Genomic DNA, 26,444 nt, shown 5'->3' with positions numbered 1-26,444 from the left:
AGAATGATAGTTTCATATCAAACGAACTGTCACAAGTGAGACAAAAATCAAATTCATGCGTGTAGGCTAGTTTTAGTAGTAGGTTAATTTTCGGTTTTAGTGAATATTTATATAAAAATACAAGTTGACACGCGTTACTTCCTTGTGGAATGTGATGTTAGTATCTATTTTATGTTTGTCTGACGTATTTTTACACTAATTTACCGCACATTTCGTCATTTTTAGCTAAAATTCTTGATCTGTTCGCGGTGCAAGTTGACCTTGAGCACTGAAGGCCCGCCCGCTCGCGTAGGCCCTTTTGGCGCGCTTCAATTTGCCTCACTTAGCGTGTGCGGACTAGGTTTCTATGCGTTATTTTTCTAAGCTTACATGTACCTAAGACCCTTTATTTTTACCTTTAGCCCGTCTTTTTAATGACATAACGCGTACCTAATGCTAACTATTTACTTGCCGATTTATGTGGCGTTCTACTTTTTACGCCTCTAGTTCTTTAGATCATTGTCTTCCGACCACCCACCACGAATGGTTTTTCTTTTACAATTACGCGGCCTGGTCTAAAACAAGAAAAACCGTTTAAATTTGTTATTAATCGATATCGATCATGTAAACTAAATCCAGTCTGAATGAAGAGGTTTCAGTACTCAGAAAGACATACAAATTGAAAATAGTCCGTTAACAATATACACAGTACAACATGATCCCCACGGATCATCTCGTACACCAAAACCATAATCATCTTGCCCCAATTTCCTTATTTTTATTTTTTGTTCGGCAAAATAATCTGTATGCTGTCTACTGTTACCACGCCATTAAAAAAGTAAATAGAGCATTAAACAAAGCCACCAACACAAAAATCTTAGCAATTGATTGCTTAGAATGGAAGTTGCCTAAGCTTTTAATCAACTTTACCTTAGATCAAACTCACACAATTTTTATTTTTTTCCCCAAAAATGAACTCGTCACTCACATTGTCATTACGAATTGACTGATGACATTGAGGCCTACATTTTACTGAAGAAAATATCTAAATGACGTTACCAGTTTCGCTACTATTGAAAAGGATCATCTTACCTCCAAGGATCATCTCGTACCGTACCCTTTCCCCTATATGTAAAGTACCTATTGAGTACGACGGTTTTCTTGTAAAATTTCGAGGTAAAAGTAAGTAAGTAAAAGTAAGTTTATATATTTTTTTCTATCGTGAACATTTTTGGAATCGTGTTTTCACCGTATACTAATAGTGTATATCCATTGACTTACAAATAAATGGACGACGGGTCTAATACAAAAACCACGAAAAAAATGTCCCAAGTCAACCTATTTAAACGTAGTGACATTTCAAGGAATATGAAAAAGCTAAAACGTTGAATTTAAATTGTAATGTCATCGCAGTACTGTCTAATTTTGCTTGCTTCGCTGTCAGTCGAACAAACGAAGACTAGAGCGTGAATGACGCTCTGTATACGATTTTAACGCCCTATAAGTTCGGACACTTTTTAGCGCGGACCCGACGTCCATATAATTGTAAGTCAATGTGTATATCCTAAATTTTACGACACATTTTTTCCAAAATGATTGATTGAACACTTCAATAATAATAACAATAATTAACTTTCGCTGTTACGCGGAACCAACCAAAGCCATTTGAGGTAGTAATAATATAATATTAATAGTTACTTATATACCTATAGTCCCACTGCTGGACGCAGGCTTCTTCACACATGGATTGTATGTACTTCCAGCGCGAGCCCAGACAGGATTGGCAACTTACACACATCATTATATTGCATTGCAGATGTTTGCAGGTTTAAATTTCACATATAAATTCCGAAAAACTAACGAAGTCCAAGTCCGAATTCGAAACCTCGCCGACTGGACACAACCCTCTAATGCTCAATAAATAAGACTGGAGAATTTGGAACTAGCATCTCCATTGATACCGAGAAAAGGGATTGTTATTACAGTCTGTCTTTTTTTAAGACGGAGTAAAATGAGTGTCCATTGCGCAAAAGTGTTGCCCGCTTGCGAGTAGCTAGTGATTGCAGTCGATAAAATATTGTATCGATTATCGACTGGACATTGGTCACGTTTATGGAATAAATAGCCGAACTTTCTTCATTTGGATCATCCAATTACTTAGCACAAGTTCATTTGAATTGTCTTTTTTTGTAAGTTCATACAATACACTGTATTTAGAACTATGTTTATGAAAAATACAAAGAGGAGACATATTTAAAGTTTTTCATTTTCACATTCAAATCCAGCTATTTCAAAATTGATCATCGAGATCGAACTAGTAGGCCAACTGTCAAAATAAGAACAAAAAAGACGAAATGTTATTTCATTTTTTTGAAAACTATTTTGCCATATCATCACTGTGACAACTGCGCTCCGATTGGCTAGCCCGAGTTCGAAACAATTGACGGGTGTCGTCAACTGTTTCACTTCAAATCGACCAGCTAACTTGAGCTTTGCTATAATGGACGAAAATGGCAATATTACATATTTAATTACGGATGAAATTTTATTTTGTTTGTTTTGTAATTAGATATTTTGATGTTTTTCCCCACACCACCGAATAGAACAGCACGTCATTGTTAGAGATATTGTCTTTATTACAATAAATACAGAATATTTTTGGAATATACGGAGACATACACACAGGTCAGTTGTTGACCTGCCTTTTTTTCAGTGCTAACAAGAGTTGATATTTATAAGGGATGTATCTCTGATGATTTACTAGGAATGTATTGGCTTATTTCGTCTCTATTTCTGGTTATATACTCGATGTTGATATATCATCCATTCGCGCTTTGCTTCCTCCTTTCTGATGCGAACGGCAAACGTATGGAATGTTCTACCGGTTCTGTGTATCCTGAAAAGTACAATTTGGGGCTATCCAAGACTAGAGTGAATAAGCATTTTTTAGGCAAACGTGTCCCATCGTCGCTTAATATCAGGGGAGATTGTGGCCAAGCGTGTGTCTGTTATTTATTTCAAAATAAAATGCCTATTTTTGCCACCAAGCAATAATGTGAACTGCGTTCCGGTTTCGAAGGGGTGCTGTTGAAATTATAGGCACATGAGACTTGTCAACTTGTGTCAGTGCCCCTAAGATCTTTGCCGTCTCGTCACTGGCATTATATAAAAACACACGAACTATGCGACATATTTTAAAATCTAGAACGTGTTACGGCGTATTATGCTATCCCCAAGAGGCTTGAAGCTTATAACTTAGTCGAAATTTGAGTAAATATTATAAAGTATAGTAAGCTAGCGAAATAACCTTTTCTCTAAAAAAACCTTTACAGACGAGTGTGTGGTGTGATACAACAACAATAAAAACATTACTACTATACCTTCCGTAATCGGTATACAGCTTTCTCTGGCTTTTTAGAAGCTCCACTAGCGCCGTAGAAAGAGATAGATAGTGAACGTTACAGCTTTTAAGCCGGGACAGCGCTGAATTTTTAGAAGCTTGGTGAGTTAAATTTATCGACTAGCTAAAACTTTTGAGTTTGTTTGTGAAATTGTTATCATTGTGATTAAGTTCATTGAATGTTAGAACGTTTCACTGGCATGAAATTCGATTATTTTTTTCTGAAATTACTCCACTAATTTCATAGAATTGTTAATACAAAGATCGAACACTTGAAAAACCCCTTCGATCCGATTGAATTCGATTAAGCGTCCTCTAGCAAACCGTGCTAGACGCTATGCCAACTAAAGCACGGAATGAACTAGCGGACCTTACGAATGCTGCTGGACTGCCACGCAGAGGTCCCGGGCTCCATTGCCGAGCCCGGGAGAAATATTTGCGTGGCCTACATTTATTTCTCTCGCAAGTTTGTGTGTAATTTGTGGTTATCTATGTGTGTATCCATGGCACCCGCGATACAGAGTTTCTTTAGTGCGAGACTATGAGTGTGTGCATTATTATTATTTGTTTCGTTTTTTTCGCCGTAGCGCCATCTGTGAGATATTTCCTCACTCAGCCGGGTACCTTTATCGGTATCAGCTGCTGACTAGAGATCTCGTTTCGGTCCGTGTGTGACTTAGTTGGTATAGCGTCTAGCACGGTTTTCTAGAAGACGTTGCTGGGTCCAATCCAGCCGGATCGAAGAATTTCTTTTTAAGTGTTCGATCTTTGTATTAATAATTCTAACAAACTGATCGAGATCGACTGCATGCAGTCGACATTAACTGCAGATAGTTATCGCCTGACGCCTGGCTCAGGAGTTCAGTGTATAAGCTGACGTCGGGAAGGAAACATGGACGCTACTTCAGTTACTACTATTACGCCGCCCACGTAACTGAAGCTAAAAACGGAACCGTGCAGCGTGGATAGATCCACTATTGCTATGTTGCTTTAAGGGGCTGCACCGCAAAGATCCACACATGTTATGGGATTTGTAACATTGGTACCTAAGTGTACTTCTTTTTTTATCTCTCCATGATCAGGGAAACGTGTCCGCAGTCTCTGTCTACACATCATCATTATATATCATCATTTCGACTCGAAGTGTAGTGCTATTATATAATATTATATCATTACTAAAATCTGTCACAATATCACTATGACATTCATTGGTACCTTATCCAAGACTTGAATGGAAAGGAGGTTATCTAATTATTATTATCTTATTGATAGCATTTCCTTTAGATAAATAGGTAAAGATATACAATAAATATAAATAATTAAACCGACCCCTCTTACGTAAAGTGTCATATGTCGAAATTGCCAAGTTTACAGGGGAGCGTTTTAAAGGTTTGTATTTGTAACACGCGATTTTAGCATTTCTCAGTTTTATTCGGAAAAGCTAGTTAGTCACATAGAATATTATAAAATCCTAGATATCGGTTGGATGAACAACCACAATTTATATTGTAATTTTCTATATAACGCGGATGTGCGTCAACAAGCGGGGGTAAACTAATTTTATAATACTCTATGTGACTGACTAGCTTTTCCGAATACAATTGAGAAATGCTAAAGTCACGTGTTATGCCCATTTCTGTGAACTCAAAACTTTAAAACGCTCCCCTGTAAACTTGGCAATTTCGCATACGATACTTGACGTAGGAGGGGTCGACGTAAGCCTGCTCTGAACAAATATCAATACGGAGTAACAATTTTCATTGAATAGGTACTTTTTCACAAATTTCGACGAACAAACCTACTATTGTATAAGCAAACATAAAACTATAAACTTTAAACAATAAATGAAAATAAAGCGGATATAACTTCTAAAAATCACTAACAGCGCTTTTCTGTACAAAAAGGGCACTACGCCACCTGTCCGTTAGAGAGCGTCGGTATAACAGTGTAACTGTCGGTAAAACAGAAAAATGGCGGACTGCCCCTCTCACAGCGCGCAGTCCCCTTGCCCGCGACGCGTTCCAGTGCGACTGAGCGCGACACGACGCTCATACGTTGCGTTCCGCGATGCGCAACCATCATTTATGATGCTACAATGCACATTTTCCTTAACTAATCAGTGAAATAATGCAAAAAAAACTTCTAATATTTCACAAAGTATATATTTAGTGATATTTGTTAATACATTTTGTGTTTAAAAGTGATAAACCGGCCGGCGACCAACGACGCTTGGTGGAGTAACGCTTCCTAAAAAAAAACTAAAATTTTCGATGTCAGTCGCAAGGATCGTTGTGTCAGTGTTAGTGTTTTAAAATAGTTAAATGGCTATACGGCAAGCGATGGTCGTATGAGGAAGAAAGGGACCAGAAACATCGTAAGTGAAGAGCTATAGTGCTCAGTGTTTTAATTCTTGGAGATGCGAATCTTCCCCGAGCCGTGGGGCGGCCGCTGATCGAAAGTGAGGTACTGAGGTCTGTTCCTCGTATTCTCGATGCTTTTTTACCCCAACAGGTCTTTTATAAACCTCTTTTTTGTGCGCTGCATATATTTCTTTTTGGAGGGAACCGTGAATCAATATCCTTGTAGGTTATGTGTGCCTAGTCCTTTTGTTTTGGTAATCATAAACAATGGTTTAAAACACTCGAAAACCTATATCACGAACCACGTTACTTATTTTTATTACATAAATAGCAAAATAAGCTTTATGCATCCGGCTCGAAGGACCATAATGAAACTTTTCGACTAAACAAGTACAAAACAAATCGATTCCAAGACAGAAAGAATCGGCGCAAGTAAAGGCAAAAAAAAACTGGAACAGAAAATGTTTAGGTAATCGTAAAACTAGTTTTGCCCGACGTATGTAATGGTGAAACAATTATTATCTACACTATGTACATACATGTGCGCTGTGATAGACACAGCAGCAACACTCGCGCTGTAAGAAAGGGTCGTCGTTCCGTCTCAAGCAAATTTACTTCTTTTTAATCATGCGAAGATATCCTTCAACTGTGGGGTACTCTCTTGAAGATCTGAGTGGTCATGAAACTTGGAAATTTAATTTAAATTCCTATTGGGGCAATGGTCGTAAATCTCTTCTCCATAACTGCAGTATAAATCCAGAAGTCCGGTACCGACTTTTAGTGCACCAGATCACAATAATCTTGATTATGTATTAAGCTGTTCTAAAAGACAAAAATCCAAGGCCAAGCTTCAAAAAATGGGTAACCTATCACAAACTCGAATTTATTTTTTCCGAAATAAAGTTTGTTCGAATGTGCATTACCCCGAAAACACGATTAGGTTCGGTTAAACCCGAAAACATTTTCCTCTCAAAATTACTTTCGAGGTTATGAAAATTCTAGCAAACGATATTTCTGGAAAATGTCATTTCGGACTTCTGATAGGTAACCCAAAAAATGTTATCCACTATAATTTCATTTTGTAAAATCATTCGGTTTGACCGCCGTTCAAAAACTTTAACAAAGTTACAACATAGTTAAATATAATATAAAACATTAAAAATTAAGTATTAATTAAAAAATTAAGTTCTAAACTTATGCAAATATCTAATTTATGCGCTCACTAGCTAACAGGTAATCAAGGTCATTTGTTATAAAACTTGCACAGTATAATATAACATATACACCTGAGTAATGTGTCCTGAGATTAAAAAAAATAACAATAATACACAATTTGAACGAGCTGCGACTCTGTAACTACCAAAACAATGCAGTAATTTTCAGGTAGTCTGTTTGGGTCGGATGCTTATGTATCTTTGTTTTTTTTTCGTTACTTCTACAACGATTCATTTACACTGCCAATCTTTATTGTATCTAACAAACGTTCTACTACCGGTTCTCTTTTGAAGAGTAAATATGGGCCAAATTCCCTTAAAACATTTGTTCAAGCTAGCATTGTGGTAAAAATAGTCTGTTTTTGTGTTATTAATTAGACAAAACAAATATATTGGAACAACACATATGTTGTACTGATCCTGATTTAGTAGCAGTAGAACTCCTTCGTCCAGGGAAGTACTGCCACTTTACCTATTTCTGCCGCCAAGCGGTAATGTCAGCATTACTGCGTTTCGGTTTTGAAGGATAAGGGTGCTGGTGAAATTATAAGCACATGGGATTTATCAAATTATGGGTGAAGGGCGCAGTGGCAGTGCCCCTCAAATCTTTGCGATTTAAAGCTCTGAGTGGCACTGCAACTGCTATGGACAGGCGTGTAGCTTAACCATCAGGCGCACGACTTCTTTGTTCCGTCTCTTGATATTACAAAAAAAAATCCCAAAGTACCTAAAGTACTTGTGTTATGGAAATCAGAAACAACGACGGTACCACCCAGACCCGAGCCAATATAGAAAAGTTAGGTTATTTACATTGACCCGGCTGGGGATTCAATCTGGGACCTCAAAGATGGTGACACCATGAAAACCGGTAAACCACAGGACCACGGAGCGGAGGTCAAAATTAATGTCACACACACTAAAAAAACCTGTCAAGTTCGTATTACGCCCGCGCCCATTGACGGGACGGGACGGCAAGGGATTTTTAGGTGACGAATAGTAATAATATACCTGAAGATTACGACGTTATACCTAGTTGCAATTCTAATCATAATTATGCGCCTCGACTCGGAAAAGACGCAGTTTCCGAACGGTAGAGGCAATCAAAATCAAGCTGTTGATAACCTCCGGAATGCCGAGGCAGCCTTGAGGATGCTTCGAAAGGCCGAGTGCGACTATGCTATGGAAGTACGCCCGGCAAGACTGATCTGCAGAAAGATCAGCCACGAGCACGATGTCGCTACGGAATGCTTCGGTGTGCCTAAAGACGCTTAGGCATCCTTAAGGATGTACGTAGGTATACCGCAGCATAATTGCTATCAATATGCGCTTGCAGTAAGGATGCCGAAGGATCCCCTGCCGAGCTATCCCGTCCATGGGTGTCGGGCCTAAGTGGATTGGGAACGACAATATGGTGCCACAGTTATGTTCGCCGGGATATGGTTTTTTTAAATTGTTATAAAGGAGACTTATTAAACAGTAAACTTTAACTTAAACACTATGAACTAAAAAGAACACATTATTCCTTCCCTTGGGGCATCGCTTCTTGGAGCGAGTAACCAAGCAGAGGGAAATAGGGGGCAAGAGAAAAGACTCTAGAAAAGAAAGAGACAGTATGGATAGAAAGTCAGCCCTAGAGAGGGCAAAGAGGACTGGGACAGGGACATGGTGAAACACGCGTATACAATACAGTATACGCGTACCTATTGATACGTCGCACTGTTGGGTACGAGCCGGCCTAATGCAGGTTGGGGATATCACACTTTTTCATCACGGTGTTTTCAAGTTCATGGTAAATTTCAAATTAAATTGCGCACATAAATTCCTAGAAACTGAGAGGTGAGCGCCCGGATGCGAATCCACGACCTCTGCTTGAGAGGTACTTCGAACCACTAGGTTACCACGTCTTCACGCGTACTCCACTAGTCTAACACGCGTACACATAAAGTTATTTGTAAAATATGAACAATCTTGCAGGACTTTTTTGCTCACATCATAAACAACAACTTAAGTTCCATGACATTTAATATTTCGTCACATTCTACTTTCCTATAAAAATAAAAAATACGTATTTAAATAGATTACTCTAAAAGGGGGTTTTTGGGGACGGTTCATTTCATTCAAACGTGTAGTTTGAACGGTCTCCTATTAGTAGTCCGAAATGACTTTTTCCAGAAATAACGTTTGGTCGAAATTTCATAAGCTCGAAAGTAATTTTGAGAGGAAAATGTTTTTTCTTTTAAACTTGACTTCACCGAACCTAATCGTGTCTTTGCGATAAACACTCAACATATCCTGAAAGAACAACTGTTTCGTTATAATTCGGTTTTCGGTGTAATGAAAATTCGAACAAACGTTATTACGGACAAAAAAATTTTGAACACGTTTGAATTTACCACCTTACTACAAAACGCAGATCTAAAAAGTGTCAGATAGGACAACGAAACTTATAGTCTATCTTCTCTGAAGATGGAGTAAAATGACAATTCACAGTGCAAAAGTGTTGCCCACTTACAAGCAGGTAGTGATTGCAGTCGATAAATATTCTATCGACTATCGACATAATATTGGTCATGCTTCGCCGAACCTGTTTCTTTCAATCATTATTGGCCAATTATTCGTGCAACTTCTGAGGACAGGTTCATTTGAATTGTCAATTTGTGTAAGTTCATACATAAACTGCATTTAGAACCATGTCTATTAAAAATACAAAGAGGAGACATATTTTAAAGATTTTCTCATTCACTCAATATAGATAATCAAATTCGCCGTCCCTTTAAAAAGGTATATGAATAAAAATTCATTTCGATACTAGTACGCCAAGTGTGAATTAAAAATAAAGAAGGCAATAACACAATCAGTAATCATTAGAACGTCGTAATATTCACTGTTTTTGGCACTAAGAAGACCTTGTATCGCGGGTGCCATGGATACACACATAGACCAACCACGAGTTACACCCAAACTCACGAGAGAAATAAATGTAGGCCACACAAATATTTCTCCCAGCCCGGGAATCGAACCCGGGACCTCTGCGGGGATAATAACGACTATTTTAAATTTTATGAAAACTGGTAACCATGCAAATGTCATTTTACTCCGTCTTGAAAAAAGACAAAATAAAAGTTTATTATGTTTTGTAAAAAGTCTTGGAACAAAAGTCGTTGTTATGATGTTAGTAGTATATTCCTGCGGGGTTGTTAGTTTTACGAATAACCCTGTTTAAATAAAACTCTCGCTTGTTTACAACTGCTGTTTTTAGTCTTACAAAGTTACGCAAAACCAAAACGCTTTTAAATTGAAACATTCCTTTGAAATAATTCAAAATTACGCCCCTCTAATACTCATTCCACTATTTTTATTATTATTAAACAGTGTTGCCATTTTGAACGATAATTCTGCAACCATTCCAAAAGAGGAATATTTTCCAACAAATATATTGAAAGATTTAAACCATAGGTTCCCAAACCTTTAGCTCACCGGCCACTTAGGCACGATAAAAAAAATTCAGCGCCTACTAGCACAAGAAAGAGCAAACACGTATTTTATTATATTAACTTAACACAAAAATCACAGAAATAATATATAATTAAGTATGTTGTGTAATTTATATATAGATAATTTCGTTTTTTTTTTCAAATGTGCTAGCACCCCGTGGACAGCATCAATTGCTTCAGCGCCCAGTACAATTTGGAAACTATGTCCTAAATAATTGTTTAAGTTCTACACTGTATAGAAAAGATCTTGAAATTGGCATCGAGTTCAAACTTTATAATTTTCCTAGTCCAATTGCCTAAAGAGAAGTTGGCCCGTTTTTTATAATGCCCTTGGTGGGATTGGACTTCAAAGACAATTACGTTTAAAGAACGTTTGTGCAATTTGTTGCATGACCTAATATTCCTTCATTCAACAACACGTCGCGTTTTACATTATGTACTGTCTTAACCTGAATTATAAACTAATAAATTTGTATCCTAAATTCAAAAGAAAAATTGTGTTCGTTTGTAACATACGTCTTAATATATAGTGGTCCTTATTACCTCAGCTCGGATTCACATTCTTCCCGTAGTAATACGGTTTAATTTTGCTTAGGTCGACCGACACTGGATTTATTTCAGAATTATTTTTTTTTACAAACGAAAATAAAGCTTTTTTATAAATGTATAATGTGTAGCATACGTATTCTATTTAGTACAGTAGATATAAAAAAAATTGGTATATGAAAAGTACCTATTGAATACGGCGGTTTTCGTGTCAAATTTCGATGTAAGTTTGTGGTTTTTTTCTATCATATAGTAATCAGTGTATGTCCTCAATTTTAGTACATATTTTTTCCACAGTGATTTATTAAACACTTTTACTATTATGCCGAATCAACCATAGCCATTTCAGGTAGTAGTCTTAAGAATTCGAAACAAGCAAATGTAAATAAAAACATTAAAAAATTACTTCAGAGTCATTGACTTACAAATAAATGGACGACGGGTCTAATACAAAAACCACGAAAAACGTCATCGCAGTACTGTCTAATTTTGCTTGCTTCGCTGTCAGTCGAACAAACGAAGACTAAAGCGTGAATGACGCTCTGTATACGATTTTAACGCCCTATAAGTTCGGACACTTTTTAGCGCGGACCCGACGTCCATATAATTGTAAGTCAATGCTTCAGAGTGATAATTGTCATTGATAATTCCACGACAGAATCTTGATGAGTATAAAGTCGATATTTTAAAATTAATTGGAACAACAAAATGCTACCGCTAGCAAAGTCACGTCATGTGTTTGTATCAGAGAAGTCTAAACGTGTCAAGTGTCAATCTCAAATAACTCGCAAACTAATTCGTTTTCACAAAGATTCTTCTTCTCTTCGTGTTTTTTTTATTTAATTATTAATTAGGCAATTAACAATCAACTGGAAGTGACCGTGGGACCTGTAAATAATAAAAAAAAACAATATATTTGATTTAATCTAATGCAATTGCAAATAAAAAAAAGCATCAACAATAGAAAACGCTGTTTGAGAGTTCCAAATGGCCACCGTAAAAGCATCGGGAAAAAATGTCAGGATTAAATGATTAAAGAAAAATTAAAATGTAAGGTCTGGCATTATGGCCAATTAGACGTCTTATGGACATTCCCGAAGGACGAACAATTGTACTATATTAAAACCGTTAGAGACAACCTCTACGTGTTTGTATTTACATAGAATTATAAAAAAAATGTAAGACCGGCAGTATGTCTCATAAGCCTTAACCTGTCCCAAGAGACGAAAACTTAACTGCTCTCCTTGTCTTATCCAACTCATTCGCATTTCGGAACTTCGAGATATTAGCATCTAAAGTTTTATTGTTACCTGAAATGTCAGTTACTCTGAAAATTTTAATAAAGCTTAACAATAAGTACAGTCAAAATCAAAAAGAATCATTTAATCCATAGGTAAAATAAGTTTACATTTGAAACCGTCACATTTAAGCTATGCTGACTTCCTTGAGCAAGAAACTGTAGAAGTTGAAAATCGCAATTATTTTTAAAAAATGCTATGGAATACACTTTGAATGAAATTTGTGTCAAATCTAGAGCTACGTCGTCTTTCCATACATCTTTATCTAACACGTAGTCTTCAATTTTGTAATATGACTTTTAAATCAAAATATATTTAATGTAGTTTTTAAACTTAGAAAATGATAATCTTAATATATGCTCCGGAATCACAAAAAAATAAAACAAAATAAAAAGAATTAATAAACAAAATTAAGAATGCAATAAAATAAATTACACCCAAACTCACGAGAGAAATGAATGTAGACCATACAAATATTTATCTCTGCGTGGCAGTCCAGCATGGTAACCGTTCGGCCACAGACGCAGTTATCGAATATCGGAATATGTTATAGAATATCTCAATCGTGAATGTTAGGTTTTTCTAATGATTGTTAATTGCGTTATTCCTTATTTTGGGTATTGAAATAAATTTTTATAAATATATACATTTTAATAAGAACAAGCGGATTAGATTATCTATATATAGACATAGCTCTATGTATGTACGTAGGAACTTAAAAAAATGACAATTCAAATGAACCTATGCCCAGCAGTTGGAGGATACCGATGATAATGCAATTGAAACGAGTTCGGCTATTTATATCATAAACGTGATCAACATTCAGTCGATAGAATATTTATCGACTGCAATCATTCGCTGCTTGTTCCATCTTCAAAAAAGATAAGACTATAAATCCATAGAAGTCAAGACACAGATTACTTAATAGTTACTACGTAACAAATACATCGCTCTCATACAAAATCGAAAATACCTACGCTATAATAGCCAACTAAATCTGACTAATGACGTCAGTTGCTCACTACGAGGAAAAAGGAACCTAAGCACTCGCTCAGAGAGGTGAAAGTAACGTTACCTGCCGTGTGCAGTCGTGCGAAGACGAATGCTCTTAGATGAAAGACTTGTATGAGCACTTGGGTCGATGTCGGCGCAATCAGCGATAGGCACTTATCGCGTAATCTCGAGTGAGTGACGGAGTCCTGGTCAAGATTCGGGTTTATCTGGCAGATGACATAAGCAGACGAAGACCAGAAATACTGCATGTATAGAGTTTTCAAAATCATCCCGCGTGTTTTTTCAACCATGACACGAGGTTTAATTCGCAAAGATACACTGTAACCTTGTTTCTCGTAATCGGCTATCTCCCATTAACTTTAATATTAAAGCAAATCCCTTTAGATAAATAATACAACCTTCTATAATCCATGGCCTATAATGTGTCGAACCTACAACGATTTACAAGTATCGGGACCTGGAGGTTATTTTGATGTTTTCGTTAACAATATTTGGTGAATTCGCACCAATCTCCTCAATTATTTCGACTCGTTTAATATTCGTCATTAGTATTGTTCAATTGTTTTTTCTTTTGTTGTTGTGCAAATATGTTTACACTTCGCGTAATAACCCTGTTCGCGTAATTACCACATGAAGTCCTTAAATTGTGTCTCAAACATGTTCCACTGAATGTAAACTGTGTTGCCTGTACATCAAACAAAAAAATAAAGATATAAGGGGCACTGCCGCTGCAACCGTCAACCTGCGACAAAAAGTGAACAGCACCCTAAAATTTTGGAGTTATAGAGGATTATTCCGCAGCCTTTAATCTCGAGGATATTTCAACTGTGTTTTATGTAATACCAAGTCAATGGGTACTAATTAAAAGTTTCATATTTAATAAATTACAATTTTCTTTTTAATTAAAATTTTCCGCAACTCTCGTTTCTGTGAAATCTGTGACATTTTTTTCTAATCGAAACTTTCCTGGTATTAGTGACAGTACACCTGTGATCGATAATGATAAATCAATTTATGACCTCACTGGCCCAGCGGTTAGCAATGTGGACGCTAGATAAGAACAGGGTTCGATACTTACTAGGAACTTACCCATGGAACTTGAATAATTCCTTTCGGATCTGGGTGTTTCTGGGAAAACTCTAATTCGAGACCAAGTGATGGGTATCGTTGTCATTGTAGAAAATAATTAGTGTTATATCATCTGCTTACACGCATCCACTGTTGGACATAAGCCTCGCTTTGAGCACGCCAACAGTCCCGCAGCCGCTACCGGCCACCTTTCTCAGGTCGTCCGGCTATCTTGCCGCAAGGGGTCCTGCATTATGTTTTCCTTGACGTGGTCGCCACTCTAGAACAAGGCTGCTCCATCGGCCGTCGGCCCTCCTGTAGAATTATTATTTAGCGATTAATTTTTCAATTAAAATATCACTATGTACAATTTTGAAATAAGCAATTAAAAAAAATTGATTTATAATACCGGTTATTGACACAGGAACAATTCAATAGTATATTGCAAAGTTGTAACCGGTAATTTATTGCTGTTCTATCGAATGCCATTGAAAACGGTCTGTGCCATTATCCAACACAGAAATAATATAAATAGAACGATCAACTGAACACAAAAAAATAATTGAACGTTAGAAATCTTACGAAATAGCTTGTATCGAGTTTAGCCATTAGTAGAGTAGCCTTGTTTGGAAGCTGTTCTCTGTGATCTTTTAGCTTGATTTAAATCGTCGCATAGTGCAAAATTCTACAACGTTGCAGCTACAGTTACAACTGCCAAAATTCTTCGTTGAAAATTGTAGCCATGTAACGCTTACGTACCATTAGCAGTTGAAAAACACAGTTAATGAGGTACACTTAGTGGAAGTGACATTGTAAGAATGAATTAACACAATGTCGCCTATCTACTAAATAGAGACTAAAGCAGTGAGACTCCGCTAGTTCGACAATTGGAGAGAATGGGATAGGATCGTGCTTCGAAAATAGCGTATTTGGACGACGACGATCGGCAGGGAGTCCTGGGTATCGCTGGAGCGAAGAAGTCCAGAAACTTTATTGGTCACATACAAAAAAAAAAACAAAAACGGTACATAGACAACTTAGAATTAATGTGGGTGGTGAATTTAAAAAAAAAACAATTTCTAGTGATGGGACGAACAGGTTGTGCGCCTGATGGTAAACACGTCTTTCCATAACAGTTGCAGTGCCACTCAGAGCTTTAAATAGCAGAGATCTGAGGGGCACTGCCCGCAGTGGCAGTGGCTTGACATACGGAGACATAAGTTGACAAGTCTCATGTGATTGTATTTCACCAAAATGTGCTATCGTCAGCTACCAGGGCCAGCGCTAGCTTATATAGCGCCTACGTGCAATGAATAATTACCCTGGCGACATCTAGTAGGCACGCGATCAAAATGGAATTACTATTATATTTTCCCATGATCGGAAGTACGGCTGCAATTAAAAAAAAGTTGAAGACGCAAATTTGCATGGAGGCGGCGGGAGGCTCTCGGCGCTGAGGACGCGACTGCATGAAGTCGTTATGCGAGATCTCGATTGCATGAAGTTGATAACGATATCAAGTGCATGCAGTTAATGCGTGAATTAGTTATCAACTTCATATAGTCGTGATCTTCGCACATTATCTGCTAACATGCACTCAATCTGTTATCAGCCTAAGCCCTGCACCATAGCACTGTCAGCAGCATCCTTGCTGTCCGATGAAATTGTAGGCAGACATAAGCCTGTCTTAAGTGAAACAAAATAGGATAGTTCTATTTTTTAACCAGACACGTCATGTACTTAATATTATAGTACTGAATTGTAGCTATCTCAGTGCCCGAGCGTGGTGGTCATTGTTCTAAAGAATAACTCCTTTATCTTATATCGATCGATAGTAAAAATCAAACTGTGTGAAGATTAATAAAGATTGTAAAACTATTAAATTATTGATTACCGGTTCTGCTGGCAAAATACATTTCCCTTAATTTCAGGAGAATGGTTTTTTTGCTACCGTGTCGTATGTTCCCTTTAGCATGAATGGACCTACTTATAGTCTGTCTTTTTTGAAGACTGAGTAAAATGACAGCTCATTACGCAAAAGTGTTGCCCGCTTGCAAGCAGCTAGTGATTGCAGTCGATAAATATTCTATCGACTATCGACTGACTATTGGTTACGCTTATGGATTAAATAGTTGAACTTGTTCCATTTAAATCATACTCAGCCCATTGTTTATCCAATTACTGAGCACAAGTTCATTTGAATTGTCAATTTTTGCAAGTTCATACATACACTGTATTTAGAACCATGTTTATGAAAAATACAAAGAGGAGACATATTTTAAAGACTTTCTCATTCATTCAATATAGATAATCAAATTCGCCGGTCCCTTTAAAAAGTTATATGAATAAAAATTGATTTCGATACTAGTACGCCAAGTGTGAATTAAAAATAAAGAAGGCAATAACACAATCAGTAATCATTAGAACGTCGTAATATTCAGACGTTTTTGGCACTAGGAAGACCTTGTATCGCGGGTGCTATGGACACACAAATAGACCAACTACGAGTTACACCCAAACTCACGAGAGAAATAAATGTAGGCCACACAAATATTTCTCCCAGCCCGGGAATCGAACCCGGGACCTCTGCGGGGATAATAACGACTATTTTAAATTTTATGAAAACTGGTAACCATGCAAATGTCATTTTACTCCGTCTTGAAAAAGGACAAAATAAAAATTTATTTTTGGTAAATTTATTATGTTTTGTAAAAAGTCTTGGAACAAAAGTCGTTATTATGATGTTAGTAGTATATTCCTGAGGGCTATTTAAAATTTTAAATTTGAATTCAATGTAGATCAATAATAATGAATAAAAATTGATCTCGATACTTACTTTGGCCAACTGTACTAATAAAAAAGTACTAATTGTAGTAATCATTAAAACGTTGTAACATTCACAATTCAGTGATTTTTTGGCAATATTTTATCCTCTTTCACAATTTATCGATAAAACTATCGAACAACAACTACATAACTATTGACAATTTTATGAAAACTGGCAACCAGATAAATGTCATTTTATTCCGTTTTCAAAAAAGACAGTATGACATTCATATTTTCATCAATCCATTTATACGTCCCACTGCATTCTGGCGAGGGTATTAGACCATAGTCCGCCACATGGGCCCAATACGGGATGGGAACTTTACACGTTTTCCGAGTGTTGTGAACTTTCGGCGTGCAAGTTTCATCAAACTAATAAACTTTCATAAACTGCCTCCGTGGCCGAACGGTTACCATACCGGACTGCCACGCAGAGGTCCCCGGGTTCGATTCCCGGGCCGGGAGGAATATTATGGCCTACATTTATTTCTCTCGTGAGTTTAAGTGTAATTTGTGGTTGTCTATGTGCGTGTCCATGGCAACCGCGACACAGGGTTTCCCTAGTGCGGGGCTATGTTGAGTGTGAGCGTGTGATTATTATTATTACTACAATGTTTTCCTTTACCGAAAAGCCCATGGTTTACAAATTAAATTTAGCACATAAATTTCGAGAAACTCCTAGGAGTCCGGATTCGAACCTTAGAGAATGGAAAAAAATAAAGGAAAGGACCTGCCCTATTTACGGAATAAACGTACCTAAACCAAAAATGTCCACAAATGGCGGATTTAGTGTTGACAATAATCATAGATAAGTCAATATCGACGTGCAAATGTATGGCTTGAATGTTGAAAATGTTTTTTATGTTTACAAATTTGTATAGTTCACTGTAATCAACGTATGATTAATACTAGGCTATTATTACTAGGCAAGTAATGAGCCATTTTAATCAAAATTAAATATAAAGTTATTTATCAATAATTGTAACTATGGAATCACATTGTCATGTAGGTAATCTAGTTATATTCAAAGTTCTATTAAAATTTTACTCTTCAAAATGGAGCGAACAAACGATGATGGTATTTGATCCAATTAGGTTCTGCAATTCAATTCAATTCTGTTCGGTAGTCCTATAATTTCCAACCATTCTTTCTTTCTTTTTTCATTTGTAGGTAAACTTTGAAAATAATAATAATAAAATACTAAAAACCTCGTAGTGAATTGTTTTAATAACCGTATATCGATAATCTGTCTTCTTACAAGAACAACACTATCTCAAAATAATCGTTATCAACAATTATCAAAATATACTAACAAACAGGCAATCTAAAGTAACCAAAGCAAAATTCGACAAGTCTTATGAATAAACTACTTAAATGAGTCTAATTACATGAGATATTTCGGGTATTGTGTGATTTATAGCCAGAAAAATAACACATGTCGGTGTAATGTAACATTCGGTTGATTTCCGCTGTTTCTACTGCCGCACCCCTTAATGATGCAGCGACGCAATTTTATCAATAGGTACTTAATTGTTCTCACTGTCAATATTTTTGTCCATTTCATTACAATTCATGCGAACAATTCCCTAAAACATTTGGCCAAACATTGGTTTTGACATTTGATGTACTTCCCTTTGACAACCGCAAACGGCTATCAAATGGTACTACAAAAATGGCAAAATGAGGACAGTTGGCATTTAAGATGACGTTACGTATTTTCGATTCCCGTGTTTGACATAAATCAATGTTGTGCTATCTCTTTTGGCTTACGACGGCACGCAGTAGTTAAACAAAGACTAAATGCATTATATACATATAACGTCTGATCTCAGAGGATGGAACAATCTGATTTACATATGTCAATATAACATGCCCTTTGGTTTCTATAGTCTAAGTATCGCCCTCCTGAGCTCCCGGGTCAGTGTAGAAAAACTAACTCTAACTTTTCTATATTGGCTCGGGTCCGGGTGTTTGTTGTATCGTTCTTGTGTCCGAACTTCATAACACATGTGCTTGAGCTACATACTTTGGGATTTGAGCAGCTTACATATGTGATGTTGTCTAATTTATTTAATTTGTTTATATTCGTATTAACAGACCAACGATTCCTCTTATGAGGAGTCTTAGTTTTTTTTATAATATCAAGTGATGGGAAGAACACGTCGTGTGCCTGGTGATTAGCTGCTGGCCCCTGTAAGCAAGACCCTGGCCATAACAGTAACAGTGCCACTCAGAAATCGCAAAGATCTGAGGGGTACTGCCACTGCTCCCGTCACCCTGAGACATAAGTTGACAAGTCCCATGTGCCTGTAATTTCACCAGCACCCTTACCCTTCAAACCGGAACACATTACTACTTGGCGGCAGAAATAGGTAAGGTACATCCCTGGACGAACTCTTTCACAAGAAAGCTGTGTGTTTTAGTAAGTTGTTATCTTTTAAGGCATTTCTTGTAACTGCTCTAGCTTTGAGAAAAAGTTTTTCCAGGGAAGTATTGCCACCATAGCTGTTTCTGCCGCCATGCAATAATGTACTAGCATTACTGTGATTCGGATTTGATGGGTAAGGGAAGCGCTGTTGAAACTACTTACACAAGGGATTTGTCAACTTTGTCTCAGCGCGACTCAGATTCAGATGTTTGAAATTTAAAGCTCTGAGTACCACTGTTGATTGTCGTGGGCAGGTGTGGTGCGTCACCAGGCGCTCGACTTGGTTTTATAATTTCCCGATAGTTTTTCACCGTACATCTGTCTCCGATTAATAATCCAAGAACATATCAGTGCAGACGATCTTGAAGATCCATCGGCATTTGGATGACAAAAATGCGTGGTAGTGACCGGTTTAGCTTTTGCAGGTAGCCTCAATCTAAGATGTTTGAAATAAATATTGTACCTAAATGATAAATGGATGCAATTGTTTATTTACAAACGGCAACCCCTGAAGTTTCTTGCTCATTCTTCTTAGAGGAATCTGCGTTACCAATGAGCAGAGAGAGAGAATGATTAATCAATATGACGACTTCAAGTGTAGTTTACTCACCTGTGAAATTAAGTTCGAGGATGCTAGATGAGGAATTCAGGACCTTTTGCAAAAGGAGAAATGTATACTGAAACAAAGACCGGGTTGTGGAACTATAGGGAATCAAGAAAGTCCATTCTGAAAAGAGCCTCGAGTAGTATATTATGCATTTCCCAAGAGTCGACCTGTATAACTAACATGGTTGATAGCGTCAGGGAAGGGTATGTCTCAGATTAAACTGACTGTTCTTGACAGTTGTCCTTACAAAGTCACAAAATCATTTATGGAGAAATGTGTACGTACGCTTCTTTAATAAGATTCCGGTTGATATTCAAAATTTGCCATTTACGAGGATTAAAACTGTAGTGAATGAGGGAGCCAAAAAGATTGTACTAATTTGAAGTTTCTAGAGATGTAGTGATGTAAAATCGAATGGAAAAAATCGATTTAAATATCTTATCGAGACAGTTTGTAACAAAGAGAGAACCGATTATAGTTTAAGAACAATTAATAAACAAAATAGCTAATTACGTAACTAAGTTACGAAAAACAACTTACCAAATAAAAAAATAAACAACAATCAAACAAAAAGTCAACAAAAAACATAGACTTACAAATAAATGGACGACGGGTCTAATACAAAAACCACGAAAAAAATGTCCCAAGTCAACCTATTCGAAATTTAAATTGTTATGTCATCGCAGTATGTCCCATCGTCGGTCACATCGTCGCTTAACATCAGGTGAGATTGTGGCCAGGCGTGTGTCTATTATATATATAAAAAAAAAAAAAAAGTATCGCGCTGTCCGTAGAACAAATGAAGACTAAAGCGGAGTGTCGCGCTCTGTATACGATTTTAGCGCCTTACAAGTGCGGACACTTTTTAGCGCGGACCCGACGTCCATATAATTGTAAGTCAATGATTAGACCCGTCGTCCATTTATTTGTAAGTCAATGTCAAAAAAGCATAAAATCAACAGCAACGCTACGAAATTTGAACAATTGTCCCAAAAATATCATACAAAGCTCAAAACAAAAGAAAAATGGATAAATTTTCCGTTTGACGCATCAAGTACTTGCAAGTTGGGGTAATTTATTTTTATCTTTTTCTACTCTACTCTTCTTTATATAGTGTCATATTTAATTATTACATCAAAAGAAACAAATAGTAATTGTTTTCGTGTATTATAATGAATTAATTATTTCTTTTTTGATCTAATTTTAAGAGTAATTAAAAATAGTATGCATGCAACGTAACAATTTGAAATGTCACAGTACCCATCTCATGTGAAATGGACCATTGTGATCCGTTTAGTTCTTTCAGGTTGTTTCGATCTTTGATATTTGAAATACATATTGTAAATAATAAATATGTACTAATGTTTATTTTCAAAGGGCAACCCCTGGTGTTTCCTACTCATTGTTCTCAGAGGAATCTGCCTTACAAATAAGCAGTAGAGTTTAATCAATATTACTATTCAAGTGTAATTTGCTTAATTATGTAATAGAGATGCCCATGTATATATTTGAGACTTCTGGTCTACGCTTCCGGAGTACACAATTTCACAGATCGGGATTTCCTGGGTTTGGTAATGTGATCATTAGGACAAAGAGACCGGGTTGATTCTCATTTCTCACATTAGATGTGCAAAAGAGGTACGTGTTGGCAATGTATCTGGAAGGGCCAGCTCTTCAGTGGTACAAAACTCATTCACAAATTCGTCAACGTAGTCTAAGCCAGAAAATTTCTGCGCAGCGATACAATGCATATTCCTTCGTAGCAAAATGAATGGATGAATGTAATGAGTAAATAAATAAAAATTACGACCTTATAAGTGTATGGTTCTTCTTTAACATAGCAATCTTTAAATTCTCATCCGGTTTCTGCTTCGAAGTTGACGTCTTTTAGACACTGCTATCATTGTTTAGAATATACATTAGTTAAAGACGTTTTAAAGTTATTAATACAAAGATCGAACACTCAGAAAAAATTCCTTCGATCCGGTCGGATTCGAACCGACGTCTTCTTGCATACCGTGGCAGACGCTATACCAACTAAGCCACGGAACGAACCAACGGACCTCACGAGTTTTTCTATGTGCTTGCGTCGTGTCTTTGTACTTGGTCTTTCAACAACTTTTTAGTCGTAGCGCCATCTATGAGAAATCTATGACAGATTTATCACCCAGTTAGTACCTTTACAGCTACCAGTCCTGGCGAGAGATGTCGCTATTCACTGTATTAATTAAATTTTTATTGAATTGATATTCAATTATTTTTTGTGAAATTACTCCACTAGTTTGTTATAATTATTAATACAAAGATCGAACACTCAGAAAAAATTCCTTTGATCCGGTCGGATTCGAACCGACGTTTTAAAGTTTGCTATAAAGTGTACGTCATGTTAAAGTACATAGTTTATTAACCGACTTCTAAAAAGAGAGGAGGTTCTAGTTCGACAGTATTTTTTTTTCGTGTGTATGTTACTCGATTATTCCGTCATTTGCGAACCTCGATGACTCGTTTTATTGTCGAAAATAAGGTGGTACCTCAATAGTGGTCCCATTTAAATTTGAAGAAAATATTCCACCTCTAAGGGTGTCAAATTAGGAGATGAATCCGGTTTGTTGGGTAACATCCATTTTCCGTTAACCGATTTCAAGGAATTTAGGCAAATACAACTATTGAAGTCGTTTTTTTATAAATAAACTTGTAATTCATTCAACAAGTGTCATTCTTTGGGGAGGCCTATGTTCAGCAATGGCCGTCTTTCGGCTGAAGTAATGATGATAATAATGTGTCAGACTATCTGACTGATTACCTGGGTTGCAAGCTACAGAATACAAGAAATTTGAATAACGGAAAGTAATAAGTTCGAGAACGCCCGATTATTTTGTTTCAAAATCATTCAGTGAAAACAGTTGACCGCCGCTAGTGTTTTTCTTCAAATATCGCCTTTGGTCTTTTTGCATGTAAACTCTATGCGTAGAGTTTGAAAAACCTATTCCATTTATAATAATAATATAATATATAAAATATGCCAACTATTTATAATCAGATTTTCTCTCACTGCACTGTAACTAGCGAAGGAGGGTGGAGGCCACGTGAAACGGAACACGTGAAATTCGCACGTGCGTCCAAATTTAGAAACAAAGTTCTGTTTATGAATTTTTAAATTGTTATTTATTAGCACATACCGAAAACTGGAGTACAATACATGATGCGCGATATTCTAATTGTTATTAACTTTCGTTTTTGTACGATAATTATAATTAAACATGGCAGAATAATAATAATAACAATAGAGTATTTATTTCATAATCTTGTCCATACTCTTACTAACAAATTCTCTTATGATTAGTGTTAGTAGGTAATGAAATAAAAATGAAAATTATGTCCTGTTGTAGAGTTGCAATCAATGCTGTAACATTGGGGGGTCCTATAGGTCAATGGACACACTGAGGAGTCCCTTGCTGCTATCGTGGAGGCGGGCTAGCATGAAGGCGCAGCGTCTTTTCATGATTGCAAATAAATCATCTGCGATCCACCGCTAACATCCCCGAAGCGCTGCAACGCAACGGTAGGCCCAACAAAACCCTGAAAGCGTTGTCATATCTACAGGACCAGGCGTTTTAACTGGTTTCGTACACCTTGTAAACCTGCGGGCCAGCATATTACAGCGGACAGACAGGGACACTTGTCTATGTCCAGGTTGCCCTTTAAATCTACCTGTGGCCAAAGTATTTAAATTTAGCTACCCGATACAAATGTGTAATAACCTTGAAATAGGTTCCCAAAATTAACGAATATTTCCCCCATATTTTGTCGTGAGTTTTATCAGAAAGCGGCTCAGATATTGAAATTTAGAATTATACACCAGAGAACGTTGGTCATACAAATTGCTTATAAGCGATTATAGTAAATTCTTCTATGGAATTGTTACTTTTTTGTTTCTACATTTGAAAAGACAACTGCCTTGAATTATTCTGCCTCCATTGGCGTGCAGCGTTTGCGTGACTTTCAGACCATGAACCGGAGGTATGTCTTAACGGTGAACAGGGTTCTAGGTATAATGACAAAATGAAAAAGAATTAAGACAATTTATAAATAATAGCGCTAAATTTATTTAAAAAAAAGAACGTCGTGGTTTACACGGTCCCTCCTTATCGACAAAGCAGCTTATTTCTGAAAAGTTATTTTCCAATAATCCTCTAAAATCAGACACTTAAAATTGCTTTTAAATTTGTGATTGGTAAAAATAGATTTTGTTTTAAATAGGAACTTTTTTAAACAGATGTCGGTGGGCCTGCAAAGGCGAGTGCCGGCGTTGGACGAAGCAGCCGGGGGGGTGCCGCCGGTGTGGAAGGGGGGCAACAGTGAGCCCCCGTTCCCTTCGTTTGCGCCGCCGGCAGGCTCGCCCGCAGGCCCTGCGTTCGCCGCGTCCCCCGCACCTTCAACTCCTGGCCCCGGCCCTGGATTTGCGGGACCCCCCTATGCGGCACCCGGGCCGTTCGGTAGCCCTTCTGCGCGGCCAGGCTCTGGCGGCGGGTTTCCGCCAGGGCCGCCGCCGCCGCAGCAGGGCCACTTTCCAGGGCCGGGGTTTGCGCCCCCCGGCAGTCCGTTCCACCCGCACCCCCCACATCCGCCTATGCCACCTCATCCACATATGATGGCGCCTTTACCGCCACCTGTTGACAGGTGAGTCTTAACATTTCGTTTTTTTGTCTAAAAATGTAATTTTTTTTTTAATTTCACAGTAAATGACAGCATATTATGTATACTAGTATTATAATTGTAATGTTACCTAAGATAAATATAGTATATTTATAATGTACCAGTAAACTGTAAACGTAGTAAAAATGTAAATTTAAAATACTTACGAAACAAACATAATCAAGTGCAAACTTTTGGACTTATTAATTTAGGCTTCATCTGATTACATCTCTGGCCGTTTATAGACTGGTGACGTAAGCTCAAAACCAACCAATGTTCATATTACGTTCGCTTGTAGCGATATCGACAAATTACTATAAAAATAGAATAAATGATAATATTATTATTAAACAACTTGCAGTAAAATATTTTAATATTAAAATATTCAAAAGACAAATTATTACTACACTATATTTTGCATACAAAAAAATGCGTCCGTATAAATAGACAGAAAAATTAGAACACCTAAATTTAAGACACCATTCCAAAATTACTAATGCCATGTAACGGTATAACCGAAGTAATATAAGGTCATTCCATATTCAAACAATCCTAACTTAAGTGTGATTTAAAAAAAAAACAAATCCCAAGTAGAAAAAAGGCAACCTCAAGGCATGACTGTAGAAATGGCAAAATTATATTTCGAACAGAATAAAATACTGTTTCGACGTGTGAGTGCAAAGCTCGTCCGTGTTTTGTGTATGTGTGGTGGTGTGTTTGTGTGCGAGCTATAAAACTGTGGCTGTGTGGGTGCACAAATAAATGTAGGTGAACGGTACGGTATATATTCTGTCGATGCCGCCGAGGAGTAGCGTCGGAAAAATAGTTGTAATTAAAAAGTATTTTCGGTAAATGTGTGACGTAAATTGGAGCGTTCTTTAAAACACTAAAAAAAAAGGATTTAGTTAACAACTTTTGTAACGTAATGAAAAATAGGGTGGTTTACATAACTGGTTGATGACTTTACCATCTCAGTCAGCCGTGACCATGGGACTTGCAAAGGGCCCGAAACGTCCAAAAAACAGTTTAATTTCCTACATATTTGTCTATTTTTACCATTGACTTACAATTATATGGACGTCGAGTCCGCGCTAAAAAGTGTCCGAACTTATAGGGCGTTAAAATCGTATACACAGCGTCATTCACGCTTTAGTCTTCGTTTGTTCGACTGACAGCGAAGCAAGCAAAATTAGACAGTACTGCGATGACATTACAATTTAAATTCAACGTTTTAGCTTTTTCATATTCCTTGACATGTCACTACGTTTAAATAGGTTGACTTGGGACATTTTTTTCGTGGTTTGTGTATTAGACCCGTCGTCCATTTATTTGTAAGTCAATGATTTTTACATTTAAATTTATATTGTGTGAAATTTTATATTATACTAGGCGGAATGTAGATTCCCTATCGAAGCGTAGCAGCCTTCTTTTCACAGTTTTGTACTTTAGCGCGCGCATAATTTTACATTTGAACTTTTATCCCATAGACCTAACATACCCATATCCATAACCTCA

At 37.0% G+C, this 26,444-nt stretch overlaps 1 protein-coding gene across 1 annotated transcript; it reads left to right on the top strand.

Annotated features, from left to right (window-relative positions):
* Positions 1-5,591: 5,591 nt before the first annotated feature.
* Positions 5,592-24,918, top strand: LOC113229169 (basic proline-rich protein-like). Its single transcript, XM_026462686.1, has 2 exons — positions 5,592-5,753; positions 24,511-24,918. The coding sequence occupies exons 1-2, from the start codon at positions 5,727-5,729 to the stop codon at positions 24,916-24,918; spliced, it is 435 nt and encodes a 144-aa protein (XP_026318471.1). The 5' UTR covers positions 5,592-5,726.
* Positions 24,919-26,444: the final 1,526 nt, after the last annotated feature.

The sequence above is a fragment of the Hyposmocoma kahamanoa genome, unplaced genomic scaffold (genome assembly GCF_003589595.1).
Source record: "Hyposmocoma kahamanoa isolate Upper Pololo Valley unplaced genomic scaffold, ASM358959v1 289, whole genome shotgun sequence".
NCBI lineage: Eukaryota > Metazoa > Arthropoda > Insecta > Lepidoptera > Cosmopterigidae > Hyposmocoma > Hyposmocoma kahamanoa.
Note: the sequence above shows the minus strand (reverse complement) of the source record. Positions and strands in the feature narration are given on the sequence as shown.